At 41.2% G+C, this 16,579-nt stretch overlaps 1 protein-coding gene across 5 annotated transcripts in view; it reads right to left on the bottom strand.

Moving 5' to 3' along the window:
- Window positions 1–16,579, bottom strand: part of KALRN (kalirin RhoGEF kinase) — a 786,138-nt gene that overhangs the window by 464,703 nt on the left and 304,856 nt on the right. For all 5 annotated transcript variants that reach the window (XM_075933149.2, XM_075933142.2, XM_075933143.2 and 2 more), the window contains exon 4: window positions 3,930–4,122. In XM_075933149.2, the coding sequence (XP_075789264.2) occupies window positions 3,930–4,122 (193 nt within the window). The remainder of the gene's footprint in view (window positions 1–3,929; window positions 4,123–16,579) is intronic.

The raw sequence follows: 16,579 nt of genomic DNA, 5'->3' as shown, positions 1-16,579 counted from the left end.
GTATCAGTTGGAAATTCGATTTAAATCAATGAGTTTTTCTTGGTGATTTAAATCTTGGTTTAAATCAATCCACCCTGCACTGACTCATCTTATCTGCATTATATGCAGCTCAGAGACTGTACAGCCACTTACATTTTCTTTCAAATTATTCCAGTGGACTTTGATGTGCAGAAGGCAACTCAGAATTTGGATTTAGTAATGGCCTACTGGGGGATAGCTGTTCACATTCATTTTATGTATATTCTTTTTATCAAAATACAGGAAAATTTTATCAAAAGTGCTCTAGTGATTTTGGGTGCCTCCATTTTTAGGTGCTCAACTTGGGAGTCCTTAATGGGGCCTGGTTTTCAGAAAGTGCTGAATACCCTACCCCTGAAAACCAGGCCGAGTGATGTCTTGATTTGTACACCCAAAAAACTGAGGCACCCAAAATCATATCAAGTCACTTCTTTAAATCTCTAGCCTGGTCCAGTTCCTACTGAAGTCAGTGGAAAAACTTCCATTGAAAGCTATTCGTCTGAATTTGTCCAACAACACAGGTTGTGTGAGGGTAAATCCAGATTGTTATTCCAGTTTCCTTTGCAGATAAAAAGTATTTCAGAGAACTCTGTTATATACTAAAATAGCCTTTTTACTGATGATATGGTCAGATTATTATACAAGCAAACCGGTCACTCGAGGGTCTATTTTAAAATTCTGTTGTAAGGGTTCCTTCGCGGACAGGATCATTTCAGTGCGTTCAGGATGACTGTGTAAAGGTAAATATGCAATTTTTAAAAGGCAATTAGAATGACAGGACCTGTCAACCTGTACAATGACCCTTTACAGGAGTAATATGATAATTCAATTTGGAGTATGATTACTTGTCAAAAAAAGCGCTCTTCTTACTGCTAAAACACTGTTTGCCAAGACGCTTCAATACATTCTCTCTCTTATCAGCATTTTGACATGATGATATGGCAGGAGGACTTTTTATTTAAAGAGTTCTGCAGGCAAATTTGTTATTCAGATTTGTTTCCTTTGAGAATTGTTTGAGAGGAATACATTACCTAAGTTCAGCAGGTATGGATGGGTTAAGCCAAGGGAACCTATCTACTGTCATTTCTCTTTCGTGTAAAATGCAATCAATAAAAATCATTGCCCACTTATGCTACTTTTTCAGGAGGAAAAGAAAATAATAATTGAAAACCCTTCTGTATTAATGATAATGAGGCTTCTTCGGCCATTCCTCACAGTGACAGGAAGTTCCTGGAGTCTGCATTAGTTAATCAAGTTCTGTCCTGCTCTTTCTGCCTTGGCAACAGTTTATTGCTTATCTTACCTTTATGGGAAAATGACATCTGTGAAGCAGAATTGGCTATAGCAGAGATTTCTACGACTTCAAATGAAAGCAATCAGTAGGGTTGCCAACAGTCTAATCAAACAAACCCAAACACCCTTGCTACCGCCCTCTAACTATTCTCTTCTCCAAGGCCTCGTCCACTCTCACTCCAACCCCCCTCCTTCATTTGCTCTCCCACACTCTCACTCCCTTTTCACCAGGCTAGGGGAGGGGTGAGGGTGCAGGATTCATACTGGGCCCATGGGGTTCAAAGCATGGGAGGGGGCCTGGGCTGGGTCAGAGGCAAAGGACTAGGGTGCAGAAATGGATGCGGGGTACAGGCTGTGGGGGAGAGTGTGGGTGCAGGAGGAGCTCGGGCAAGTGGTTTAGGGTGCAGGAGGGAGTCAGGAGGTGGGCTCCAGCGAGGTGGCACTTACCTCGGGCAGTTCCCAGTTGGGTGGCACAGTAGCTAAGGCAGGCTCTTTGCTTGTCCTCATCCCATGCTGTTCCCAGAAGTGGCTGGCATGTCCCTGTAGTCCCAAAGAGCAGGGGCCAGGTAGCTCTACATGCTGCATCTGCCTGCATATGTCAACCAACTCCACAGCTCCCATTGGCCTTTGGTCCTAGCCAACGAGAGTGCTCAGGGTGTGGGCAGTGAATGAACCCTCATACTTCCCAACAGGAGCCACAGGGATATGCCAGCTGCTTCTGGGAGCCGTGTGGAGCCAGGGCAGGTAGGGAACCTGCTTTAGTCCCACTATACCACTGGACTTTTGGCACTTTAAAATCTCCCAGTTTTACTTCAGCAGCCTCCAGGAGATAAAGCCCAATTCCAGGAGACTCCTGGTGAAACCGGAAGGGTGACAACATTAGCAATCAGCCCTCAAAAAGGGACAGATTCTGCCTTGGATTGCATGCATTACTTTACCAAGCCTCAAAGGCAGAATTTGGCCTTAAAATTGATATCAGTACTTATCAGGCCATATCCTCTGCTCAGATCAATCATTTACCTCCACTGGTAAGCACTATGCCAATTTACTTCAGCTGAGGAGCTATCCCATTGTGTTTTGCCATGGCTGTGTAAAATCAGCATTGGCAGTTCTGTCCTTAAGGCATACAAGCCCTGCCCCACACCTACACCAAAAACAAAGGTGGGGAGAAAAACAATAAAATCAAAGTTCAGTAAATATATCTTAGCACCTGCTGTATACTACATGCTCTGCTTTAGCTTTAATAGTACAATTATTTTGAGTGAGGGATCTATGTGAAGAGGTAGCTGCTCCAATTCCTAAGCCTATATAATATTTTCCAATAGCAGCATCAGGAATTCAGACAGGGCATCCACATGTCAGTGAACAGCATGGCAGTCAGAGTAAAGGCCCGAGGGGCACTTTCAAAACAAAAGTGCTCTTAATTTGTGACAGACAGCAGATGCCATAAGAGAACATATAGGAGTGCCCCTACTATCTGGAGTCATGACTGACTATTAGAACAATGCAGTAGTCCATTTGTATTCAGTTTAAGCATAATCTCAATTCTGAGCACATGCTGATGTCCCACTAACTTCAACAGGATTTAAAAAAAGTTAAACTAGAGTAATAGTTAGTTGAAAAGGCAATTCAACATCCAGTATTATAGACTATGAGCCAAATTCTGCTCTGAGTTACAGTTCTGTAAATTTACAGAAACTCCCTGAAATTAATGGATTTACATTGGAGTAAATCAACCAAGCATGTGGGCACTTATTTTAGAAATGGAGCAGAAAAGAACAACTAATTGCATAGTGTAGAGCAATTGATCTATCAACCATTTGCATACCAGAATTTTGCTTCAATTTAAGTAAGAAGCTCAAGTTTCTAGAAAGACCAAAAATCCTTAACTGAATATAGCAGATTTACTTTCAGCAAAAGGAAACTTAATAAAATCCTCAATAATTACATAGCACACCCTTGATTGCTTCCACTTGGAAAACCTGAAAAAAGAGCTTGTTAAAGTTAACATGCCAGGCAAAAGACTCAGTTGTAAATTACAAGTAACCTAACGTAATGAAAATATATAGATACACATCAAGTCTAAGGCCCAGATTGTTAAAAGTATTTAGACATTGCTGATCTTAGCATTGAAATGTCTACCTTATTTAGGACACAAAATCTCATTTTCAAAAATGAGTTAGGCACTTAGGAGCCTAAATCCCTTGTGAAAATGATATTTTATTTCCAAAATCAGTTACACAATGCAGACTTGAGCACAGCAATGCCTAAATACCTTTCACAATCTGGATCTAAATGCTTTTTAATAGGGCTATTCATGACATTCTCTAGAAAAGGTCTGGTTAAAGGAAGTGTCTACAGAAATTTGGGTTGTTAGGGTTTTTTTGTATTTTAGAATATATCATAACCACAAAAACAACAAAAACATGCAAACAAAAATCTACTAACCAACTGTCCATTAGTTAAAAGAAAGAATGAAAGTAACACAACCTGCCCCCCCCCCCCACACACACATAAATATGCTGGTGAAATTCAGTCCTGTGGAGAGGGGCAAAAAAGAGCCAAAGCACAACTTAAAGTACTGAAAATGGCGTTAAACTTCTGAGTCAGGCTCTCACCTCAAAGATGAATTTGGAACTGCCAAAATTAGTTTTCTGCTTCTGCCAGAAATTGTCAGGTTTGATAATCAGGGCAACGTGGATCTCAGCAGGGAATGCTTCCTGAAGGGTCTTCAGAAGAGGCTTGATCAAGTCCCACTTCGATCCCCGCATATCAATAATAACAGTGAATCCTCGTTTACAGACATCTTCACTGTAGGGATAAAAGTATGGCAGGATTATTAATATCATCTACAGATACAGGAAATATTCAGCCTCAGCTCCTTTTATTATCTTTCAAATTTTTAATGCAAAGCATGGAATACACTTGGAAATATGAAGCAGAGGTAATATTGTATAATTGCTATACAGTATCTTAACAGTTTTATTATGATCTAATTCTAATTTATTTCAGTTAACATACACATTATCTTTATCTCCTGTTTCCTAAATAAATAGAGTTCAATTTTGCACTGGAAAAATATAGACTTAGGTTTCTGGATTCTACAAAGTGGAATATATATTATAGATTGTCTTCAGCACCTATATTGGATACTAAAAAAAAGCAGGACCAAGGTTTTCAAAAGTGATGACTGATCTTGCATACCTCCATTTGTGTTGTCCCAACTTGAGAGCCCTTAAAGAGGCCTGACTTTCAGACAGTAATGAGCAACTGCCCACTGAAAACCAGGTCCATATATTGTTTCTCAGGCCTTGTCTACACTAAGAGGAAGATCGCCACTGCCATGATCCATCTTCTGGAGTTTGATTTAGTGAGTCTAGTTAAGATTCGCTAAATTGAACTCAGAGGGCACCCCCATCGGCATCTGGTACTCTTCTTTTTGCAAGGAATAAGAAAAGCTGACGGGAGCATTTGCTCCCATTGATCTCCCGCTGTGGGAATGCCACCAAGCTCGACTTAAGGTATGTATGTAGTCTATGTATTCTATGTATCTGGAGTTGCATACTTTAAGCCAAGCTGCCAGGTCTAGTGTAGATCTGGCCTTGGTTTGGTCTCCCAAAATGGAAGCTCCTGCAATTTATAGTCATTATTGAAAACCTTGTCCCAAATATCTCTGAGTCCTTTTTAAACTGTATTCACACAACTTCTAGGCCTTGTGCCTCCTTAGTCATTCTGGAAGTGCTGTAAAACTAGGGCAGCAATGGGAACAGATGATGAGCAATAAACAGAGTTCAAAAGTGGCATGATATTAGCTTCCAAATTTTCTTTTCCCTGTTCTCCAGGTGGATAGTTGAGAAAGTGTATTGGGGCATGATCTGCTCTTGGGTGAAGAAGAGTATAAACTCAGCTCTGCTTTTGCCTTCACCTTGTGTAGCTGCTTAGGGAGAGGAACACAAAGTATTTATGGACCACACATGGCATCCTGTGTTTTAAAAAAGAAGTTTCTATCTGTCCTGGCTATGAATATAACAGTCCAGATGTGAATCATATTCAAACTTGCATAGCATTGTTTATCTGAGTCTGCAGAAAGCTTGAAACAAAACCTCTGAGACATTAACTCCCCCATCCCTGAGCAATCTCATTGGATGTTAATTTCAAAATGCTTGTTGATAACACTTTAAAATGTCAATTTTACATATTCCTTGTTGTTCATTTTTGTTGATGGAATGGGGAAAATGATGGAAATCAAGCTCATGAGACTATGGTGGTTTCTACAGGGAAGGAAATGAAGAAAGGAGAAGAAAAAGACAGACAGGAAGGGGGAAAGAAACAGAAAGGAGGATTTAGATAGAAGAGAAATAAATGTCAGAAATTTTGCTGGTATTAAAGTAGAACATATTTTTACCATTGAATGATGATGAATGCAAGGAGGTTCTGAGCAAGTAATAAGAGTAACAAAGAGCTCAGTTACTATATAATCACCTTTGATTTTGGGGTAAACCTACAATTGACCTATGTAAGAAAAATGTAGACTCAATGAGAACAGAAGTCTTAAATGAATACTCCAACCCACAGACCATAAGTTAAAATAGAATTTATCCTTCTCCACAGAATGAGTTTGCCATCCCAGATTAGTCAGAAAACAGTTATTTTATATAGCATTTGTGCATGTCTTAGTTACAATGTAGAATTAGAACAAATCAGTGTCATCACATCTAATGCTCAGACCCCACCCCCAAGCACTGAACACTAAAAACCTGATTCTCATTGATACTGGAGCTCTTCTCACCACTCTGACAGTTTAAAAGGGCCTTCAAGAACAGTTCAAAGGGACTCTATGTAGCCAATGATTTTAGTTATTATTCTCTTATTGTGTGATGTTATGATATATTATAGCATATACATTCATTGTATGTAAATTGGAGTTAATTTGTAGGATTATAGAAATGTAGGATAATTCTTCTAAATCAGAGGTAGGCAAATACCAGCCTGCTGGATTAAATCTGCCAGAGTTAGCCCTTGGTGGGCCTCCGCATCACCATATTTACCTAAGTCTCGGCAGGTACGGGGGAATCACAGCTCCCACTGGGCACGGATCATTATTCTTTTGCCAATGAGATCTGTGATCACCTTTACTTGAGAGGTGTGAGTAAATATAGAGTAAATATAGTCCACCAGGGGCTAACCCTCGTGAAACATCACCATTTTACTGCCCTCCCCTGTTCTAAATACTGACCTATGCATTAGACATGAGTAAGACATGGTGAAATGCAATAGCCTGTAAGTTAAAGCCTGTAAGACTATAGATTAGATATTTTAGGCATTGGAGACAAGAAATGATTAAATAAGTGTCTGGAAAATAATCCACTGCCCTAAGATTATGGGGGGAAAAGGTACCAAATGACGGTATTGTGCAAAATTACCCAGAAATTAATATTAGATCATTAAAATATGGTAAAGGCACATCCGTCTCAGACATGTGTCAATCATGAAACACAGGTTGTGCATCAATGCTAATGAGATTAAAGGGAATTTACCCAGCCTATACAAAACTGGGGTACCTCAAGTTTCCAGGAGACAAAAACCAATAAGAGGGTGGACACTCTTATGTACAAGGGCAGAATGTAGTACTGTCGACAGAATCACAGTATAAAAAAGGGTTGCCCAAAATGGGAAAACTGAGTTTCCTATGGGAGACTCCAGCAAGAACCATCCCTCTACTGATGAACAAGCCATGAGAGACCCATCAGATTACGACATTATTGTCAAAGATGTGAGCATAACTGTATTTGTAAGTTGCGCATAAGTCTGTATAGAATGTCTATGCACTTGGGTAACCATAACTTTAATTGTAACTTTAATACAATGTATAAAAGAGACTAGACCTTGTGCTGGTGAATGTATGTATGGTCACTACCTTTGGTCTTTGTGTGTTCCTAGTGACTCTAGATTTGAAGCAAGTAACTGAGCTGACTTTCAGTCTTTTAAATTCAAAACTGTAGCCTCCAGAGTCAAATCAATGGTGGAGTCACTCCACTTTAGAAATATTTCTTTTAAATAAAATAAAAGCTACAGTTAACATAAATGAGAATTAGGCCTTATGTATCTCAGTGATGATAGATGATATTCAGGTTTTGTGGCTGGAACCAAAACAGAAACATTTTTTGTTTGAATTTGAACTAAAATGGGTTAAGACAACATACCCATGTAATGGTGCTTTGTTCTGCCGTGAGGGCAGGGGACTGGACTCGATGACATCTCGAGTTCCCTTCCAGTTCTAATGTTCTACGATTCTATGATTAAGTTTCCAGCTTTTCTAGTTGTTCTACTTATTGTTCATACAGGTATTACGATGCTACTCAGGATAAAATGTAAGAAAGGGGAAGCACTGAGAAGCTAAAGTATTTCAGTTTGTTTAAGCCTGCCATTAAGAATAAAAGTCATTGGTGACCACAACCAGGTCTAAAGGGGTCTGGCCACAAGAGAGATGTATTCATATATTTCTCAATAATGCTCATTAAACAGATCTTAAACCTACAGTTACAATGGGAAATAAAGAAGAGAAAGAAAAATAACCGAGTCTGCAATCTGTAGTTCCCAAAGATGAACAAAGACAAAATCTTATGCCACCGAGGATTTAGTTCATTCAAAGCCAACCAGCACATGAAATGCCTGAACACTTCTGATGCATTGAGAACACACTTCATAAAACAGTCAGTTCAAAAGAAAAACCACAGAGATCAGGTTCCAAATATCTCCAGGAGTGCAGAACTTTTTATTCTTCTTTTATCTACTGCTGGGAGGTCAGATGTTTGAATTCTTCCATAACTTGTGTGCCAAAACAGCTATCACTGGTACTACTGCCTCTTTCCTTTTGGTATCAGAGCTGAGAAACAGAGTTGAATCAAACTGGATTGAACTGAATTAAGGTGTGGTGGAGTTTCACTTTCCCCTCCCCAGAAACATTTTCATGGAGTCTTCAACAGCTTCTGTGAGGTCACTTTCTCATGAGTTGACTTTCCAGGAGCAGTTTTTTCTTCAACCAATTAACAAAGAGATTCAGGAAATGCCTTGTCTGTATTGGTACACTGAGTGCCCCTCTAACTGATGTAGTAAAAACTACATTTAACATGTCTTTTCTTGAAAGATTAACCAGTATAATAATACTGAAGCAAACAGCCAATCTCTAATACATGCCAAATCTCTATATGTGCTGCTGACCTGCACTAGTGAACATATCACATATTAATGTAATGCCAACTGCCAGGCCCGCTGATAGGGGGGACAAAAAAGGCACTTGCCCCAAGGCCCAGCGATTTAAGGGGGCCCAGAACTTCCGGCCCCACTCCTACTGCATGCAGCTTTAAGGGCTAGGAGAGGGCTGGCATGGCATGCTCCAGGAAGCGTGGAGGGCTAGATGCCCTGCTCCTTCTAGGGTTGCCAGATGGTTTAACCAAAAATATCGAACACACACACCCCCAAAGAAACACCGGGAAAAAATTGTGTCAAAGAAAAAAAGGGGGAGGAGACCAAAGTTGTCAATCAAAAAAAAAAAAAAAAGAACAAAATTGTCCAGCAAAAAACAAAAACAAAAAAAAAAAATGTTTTTAAAAAGGAGGCTGCCCCTTTAAGACGGCCACCATCTTGGGCGCCATTTTTAAAACCCCGCAGCTCCGGGTTGGTAAGCACAGGGAAGCTGGGGGGGGGGAGGTGGCAGGGGACATTTGGGGGGGGATGCAGGAGCAGCTTCGTGAGCCACACTTTTGGGGGGCAAGAGCCACATGAGGCATGCGAGCCATGGGGTTGGCCACGGCTGGTGCCGAGGAAGGCATCACGTGGTCAGCTCCCAGGTCTCTGTTGGTCACGTGGGCCTGAGCAGCGTGCACTCTGCTCTCACCCCAGGCCAGCACCCCCCTAGCGTGGTGCCCGGCAAGTGCCCCTCCTGCCCCTCTTCACTGCGACTCTGCCACGCTCCTCACACCCATGCCCCCGCCAGACGCGGAAGGGGAAAATTGTCCCCGCCGGGCTTCCATCCAATGGAAACAGGAAATACCGGACATTTCACATATCTGGTATTTCCTGGTTTTTTTAGCGGACGGAGCCCGCAAATACAGGACTGTCCAGATGAATACCAGACACCTAGCAACCTTAGCTCCTTCCACTTGAGGCCCTGCCCATTCCAGAAGCATGGAGCCACCCTCTGCCCTTTCTCAGGGTCCACACAGACTGTCAACTCCCCTGCCAACTGCTGAATAACAAAAAACTTGTTGTCATCTGGTGTTTATAAGCCTGGAGTAAAGCATTAAATCCAAACTCCTATGGACTATGGAGACGTTCAGATTCTGCTCTAAACTTTGAAGCTCAGGCTGTTAGATATCACAATGATAGATACACTTACAGATCAAGACAGGAAAGTTTAGAAATGAGACAGACAAATAACATAGACAACTATGGGCTGGGTCGTAAGCCTACTGAAGCCAACAAGAATCTCTCCATTGACTTCAGCAGTCTTTGGGTCAGGCCCAAAAACACCAGATAGACAGAACGGTAGTTTTCAAAGATACAAAGACAGTGTTGGCAAAGCACTGACCATGCCACGAAGGTCCTGTGCTTCTAGATGGATGCCTCTGATGCTCGCTGTGACCATTCACACAGCATCTTGTCCTTTACCAGGTGCCAGGTTCACAGCTTACTGAGCCACCCTCATCATATGCAAATCCAAAGACTGGAGCGAAACCCCTCCATAGTTCTGGCCTCCCCACTTCTGGGGCAGACTCTGTAGTGGCGTGGGGAAGGTTGGAGGGAATCCAGGCCCATCCATACTCCAGTTTCCAGACCAGGGACCCTAAGACATTGCCAAATGGCAGCGTTTCCTCCACTCCCAGTCTTGCAGTCATTAATACAAAGGTACCTCCCTGCCATTTGTGCCATTGAAAAATCTCCAAAGATGATCGATTGATAGATCAATAGGTAGAACAGACAGACCGTTGGTAAGAAAATAAATGCATTTTATGGGATATCAGTCTCTCTGTCCGCTTTTGGACAAGGGCCTTTTTTGATTTCTGCCCTGTCATGCCTGAATTAGTCCACAGTTCCAACATGTTCAAGTGGGAAAACTATGGTGGTTGTATTTTTAGAGAGGTATTTTTGGACCAGAATATTTCATCTTAACAAGTAGCAGCATCTCAATATCCGTGTTAAATAAGAGTTTTCTAGTTACAAAGAAGTGGACTGACACCACCTGAAAGAGAAGTGTATTGATGCTGAGGAGATGAACATGCCTTTCACATTTAAAGGCTGATGTACTGAAGGATGGAGTTGCTCACTTTGAATAAAGACAAAGAGTTTCAAAAATCTTGTTTGCAGTTTCTGAGATCTGGCTAGCCTTACAATTATTACTTTAATTAGATTAATGGCGTTTACCCAATAATGCCTCTGGCCCTTTGTCTCATCATGGAATTTGAACTTTCTGCCACAGTGAATTCCCCACCACCCTTTTGTGATTTATGGACAAATTTAGCACCTGACTTCTAAACCTACTTGTCAGAAGCTATTAGTTAAAAGTATTTAAACTACTACTCACCACATAGTCTTCAGTTAATTACTTCTACTTTTAGATGACAGTGTGTTGTTAAGAATGGCACACATGCTCACAGCATGTGCAGACATACAGGTACTAATCAGAGGAATTCTGTCTTCAACTGCCAGCAAATTCATACTGAAAATGACTCTTCATTCAACTACACATGCAAATCGGAATAACTGTTAATGAATTAAAAGGATTCTCAAAAACAAAATTAGATAGCAAATTTGAGAAAGTAAGATAGGCTTAGACAGCATCTCAATGAGATCTGTGTGTTTGAAGATTTTACATTTACTTCGATTTTAAAGATATAAGTAAAAAATGCAGTTTTCGATGCCTAAAAGATAAGCCCCTAAATCCATATTTAGACACTAAAGGAAACTTGCTGAGATTTGCAGACACAATTTGCATCTACAACTTCCACTGAAGTCAATGGGAGCTGTAAATATTCACCATATTTGAAAAATGTTCTTTAGGTGCCTAAATATGGATTGAAGATGCCAACTTTAGGCCATCAAGTTTTTGATATTTGACCCTACTTATTACATTCTTATGTTCTCAATTTATCCATAGACAAGGAAAATCATGGCAGCAGCAATCAAAGATTCCTTCACAATGTCCCAACAACCTGTCTAGAAAACTATCTGGAGGGTGTTTAGTCCATATGCCCATTTCAGTCCTTGTGCCCACTTTAAACTGGCAAATAATGTCAATTGTCGGTGGTGATTTTTCTGTTATTGATATCTGGCTACTAGGAACTGGAAACAAATAATCAGTTTATGTCACATGGGACACCAAACAACCACCACATTGATAAGCCACTACTGACAAGGGCTAGATTTGCACCAGGGAACTAAAAGCTCCCAATAATCTGTGTTAGCAATCACTTGAATCATCCAGTCTCTATAATGTCTTTCAAACATATATAGAGGACATATCTTACTTTAAAAAAATGTAAACATCTTTAAGAAAATAATGTTTCAGGCCTGATCAACGCAAGGTTAAAGTGAAACCCAAATGCTAATGTGATCATTTTTTAAAAAACAAATGCTATTTTCTGAAGCCCTTTTACAGCACTATTTTCTGAAATATCCACTTTAATTTGGGTATGTTATACATTTATTTTCTCTGACAGGAACTGGCTTTCTTGCTATCAAATGAGTTTCAATATTCTATGCATTTTGATTAACTTTTCAGATACCTGACAATGATTACATGTGCTTTTCTCCATTATGGGTTGGCCAAAGCTTCTGTTATTTAGCATTTTTAGTACTGATTAGCTGAAATAACAGAATGTTTCATTCCCATCTCACAATCTTGAATTATGACAAAGAAGCACTGTTTGAAGTACTTTCTGTTTGTCTGCTCCCTGGTGCACAAAAAGTAAAAGATTAAGCTGATGCTTATCAAATGTTTCAAAAAATAACCTGCTATGGTTAAAGCTAGCCCTATCTTAAAAGAGACAGAGTCAGTATAAAAATCATATCTGTTTTCTATACCAGAGTTACTAATTACATTTAATATTTTTACACATGAAAGTTTTAAAAGGGGAGATTCCTCACCCTGTGCAGTACCTGAGATTCTTCAAGAGGTGTGTCCCTGTGGGTGCTCCACTTCAGGTGTTAATGCATCCTGGTGCTGTCAGTTGAAGATTTTTGTAACAGTTTCTGTTGCGCATGTGTACAATAGTTGCCTCCTGGTACCACTGGTGCCTCTTTTGTCATGTGCATGCCTCAACCCCCTTGGTTTCTTCTCTATCCTAGAGCATTAAGTTCTTACTTTGAAGTAGAGTGGAGGAGGGTTGGTCATGGATATAGAACATATATATGATGCTGTTTGTTAGGATCCGTATTGTTCTATCTCTTATGAGAGGAAGTGGTAGCATGCATTGCAGTCCTAGCATAGTTCTAGCAGGTTTATGTATAAATATGTTTCTTAAGGGCACCATTTGCCTTGGGTGGTATGTTGGTTCAGATGAGACCCTCCCCCTGCCATTTGATCAGGGAGGCATCTGGATACATGGAGGTTCTTCTTGGAACAAAACACCAGAGTACATGTATATTGGATTTGTCCACTTGGATAGTGATTGTATCACTTATGTGGTGGGCTTGATTCTCTTGTTTAGACTGTGTCTTCATGTGCTGTATAATGCATTCAGCTATACTTGAAGGCACTGTACATATAGCCTGGCATGTTTTACAATGGTAGCAGCCATATGTCCCAGTAGCTGTAGGCATCTTTGCACATGTACAAACGGACTGTGTGAATCCACTGATATAGGGCAGATAATTGTCTTGAAGGTTGAGGGCTGTGAACCAGTCCCTTTCTTCTAGCATAGGGATGACTGAGCTGAAAGTGACCATTCTGAATGTCTGAGCATGAGTAAATTTGTTGCGTCTCCTTAGATCAAGTATGGATCTTCAGGGATTCATATGCATGTATCATTTTTTAATTTGAAGTTATGAGAAATGGCTATGTACTTATAGTTCAAAAGTTTGCTTCTGGAAAACCTCAACAGAAGGCTTGGCCAACTTATTGCGAAAGGGTTGCTAGTCAAGTGAATAGCAGTACTTGACTGACAATGGGCCTTTTTAGGTGCCAATCCATATCTGAGAAACTTTCCTGAATGTGCAGACCAGCATGTACGCAATGGCTGCTGTGGAGTCATGTATGGGCAGCTAACTTGCTCATGTGACAAACTCCATCTGGGGCTTACGTTCACACAGCAAGAACAATGGAATATCCTCCACATGGGCAAGGGTATGAAGAGGGCCCTGAGGGTTCTTCCATCTTTGTCTTCATTCCAGCTCATCACTTCTCAAGCATCTTTGCTATAAATTGAGCCTGAAAGGACCGATAACCCATCCTAATAGAGGATGTATTCATGAGACCTATAGGACAGCAAATTAACCCACCTATGCTACAAGCCTGCACCAAGGACTTGCAATTAGTGTATGTAATTTGATTCCTTCAGCAATTTTACTCTCAACCATATATTCCTTTCCTTTTATTAATAAATCTTCAGATTTTAGATTCGAAAGGATTGACATAGCGTGCTCTTTCGGGTAAGATCTGAGGGATAAATTGACCCGGGGCTGGTCCTTTGGGATTGGACAGACCTGTTCAGATTTGGTGAGATTGGTTTTCATAACCTTTTATCTGTGCAAGGAATGGTACTGGTTGTGGCACAGGAGAAGCTGGAGTGTCTAAGGGGACTGCTTGTGTGACTTCTTGCTAGCTGGTGTGGAGAACAGAAGTGTTCTTTGTGACGGGTTTGGTGTGCCTGATAGTGGAGGACCCCCAGTCTTGGGCTTTAAGTAGCCTTGTCTAAGCAATTCACCCTGATTTGACCCTCTCAGCAGTGCCCCAGACATCAACTATATGACACTGGTGAGTCCACAGTGCTCAGTAGTGGAGAGTCAGGTGCTGATGTAGTTAGTTTCTCAGAGAGCTAAGTGAAGACATCAGTGTTATTACATGAGAGTGCTCTTTCTTCAGTGCCAATCATTTATGAATGGCTTTTGTTTGTACCATCATTGGTTTTCACTGTTGCACGCTCAGTGCCATTGCACTTGGTGCCAGTGGGGGAGTCATGACCTGCAGTGTAGGTGGCCATAATGAATCCTTTGCATGGGTGGTTGATATTGTGGAGGAGGAGGTGGTATGGTGCCTCCCACTTGACTCCTTTCCCTTACTGGCAGAGGTCACTGGGTGAATGGTGCTGGAGGTGCCTGTGTATTGAAGGTGCTCTCTCTTGGTGAGCTCAGCACTAATGGCCAGGATCTTGCTGAGATGATTTATTCTTTAATGGTCCATGGTTTGGTGAAGCTGAAGCTCTATTTCTTGATTTATTTGAAGAGGAGGCACTCACTCAGTCAATGGAGGGAGTGCTAGAGGAGCCATTTATTATCTCTGCTTCAGAGGACAGGGTTTTCTCCATCAAGATTAGTGTGGAGATCCCTATCTCTCCTAGTGCTTGCCTTTAGGCTATTGAAGTGAGAAAATGTGCAATTCCCTGAGGCAGTGGACAGAAAGTGAGTGTGCATCCGACGCGCATATGATGTTATTACAAGACACACATCTTTTAAAATATGGGGATCTAGGCATTCTTAAAGCATCTTCTTTGGGATTTGGGGACAAAAATAAAGAATTTTTTTAAACTAACACTACAATAGTACTGTTTTGTTAATATAAAATTAATTGCAGTTAATTAAACTATCAATCTAAAATTTATAGTTTTCTAAACTTTATAGAGACAACACTAATGGTGTCAGTGTCTGTGACGTAGTGTTGGTACCTTGCTGGTTGCTATGCTGGGGCTGTGGGTGACCCCCCCTGGCTGGGGGGCAGGGCTGGAAGAGAGCTTTTAGTTTCTGTCTGGTATCATGGAGGAAGCAGCCTAAGCAACGGGCTGGGATTTAGGGGCCCAGTCTCCCCCATCTCAAGGGGGGCTGAGGCATCGTAGGCCTGCCCTGTAACCAGATTACATCTGTGCTGTGCTGTATCCCGGAGAAGCAATAAACTCCCTCTATTCTACTGGCTGGTGGAGTCTGCTCGTGCCACTATGGGGGTGCAGGAGATGGGGAAACCCCAACACGCCGCCACAGTGTCCATCTCAAACATGGATGTGTTCATGCCAGAAAAGGCACCAGCAGTACCAAAGAACATTTACTGATGCACACCCAATGTGTGGGAGAGTCCACAGGCACGCTCAAGTCTCCACACTATATGAAAACCTTTGCACTGATAAATTTCATCTTATTTCCCCCCTCTTGTACTTTTTCTGTTGCACAAAACATTTTTGTGACTAGAGAGGAAATTTAGGGAAACAGTTATAGAATCTCTTGCATTTCCAATTACTCCTATATCCTCATAGTGAGCTAAAATAATTTATTTTTCTCTGATAACCAATTGTTCTTTTAGAAAAGAAACCAAAACCAGTTTCACATTGTTTAGGATCACACATAAAGCAGAATTGCAGAGAACTTATTCCCACAATATAAGAACTAGGGGGTCAGCAAATGAAATTAATAGGTCTGAGGTTTAAAACAAACAAAAGGAAGTTTTTCTTCACTCAGCACACAGTCAACCTGAGGAACTCCTTGCCAGAGGATGTGGTGAAGGCTAGGACTTTAACAGTGTTCAAAAAAGAGCTAGATAGATTCATGGAGGTTAGGTCCATCAATGGCTATTAGCCAGGAAGGATAGGAATGGTGTCCCCAGCCTCTGTTTGTCTGGAAATGGGTGACAGGAGAGGGATCACATGAGAATTATCTGTTCTGTTTCTTCCCTCTGGGGCATCTGGTATTGACCACTGTCAGAAGGCAGGATACTGAGCTAGATGGACCTTTAGTCTGACCTACCATAGGCATTGTTATGTTCTTATATTCTTAATTTCCACTGACATGCTGTAAAAAGAGTTGCAGCTTGAGGAATGCAGTCAGAGCAAAGCTCTCAGTCTCTGGTTACCAGGGTAAGCAGAGCCACTGCATTTAGGGGGACACAAAGTATGACTGTGAATGGCACAAGACTGCAGATGTGTGACTACACAATACCCACATTCACCCAGAGATTGTGGGCAAATATCAACAGATCAGAATACAAAGACATTAAAAAAAACCTTTGGAAGCTGAAGTGGGATAGTGGAGTGCGTATCCCTGCTGTTTCCAAGCAAGGCACTGAGTA

The sequence above is a fragment of the Pelodiscus sinensis genome, chromosome 7 (genome assembly GCF_052426305.1).
Source record: "Pelodiscus sinensis isolate ZL-2025 chromosome 7, ASM5242630v1, whole genome shotgun sequence".
NCBI lineage: Eukaryota > Metazoa > Chordata > Testudines > Trionychidae > Pelodiscus > Pelodiscus sinensis.
This window is presented reverse-complemented; position numbering and strand designations above follow the sequence as displayed.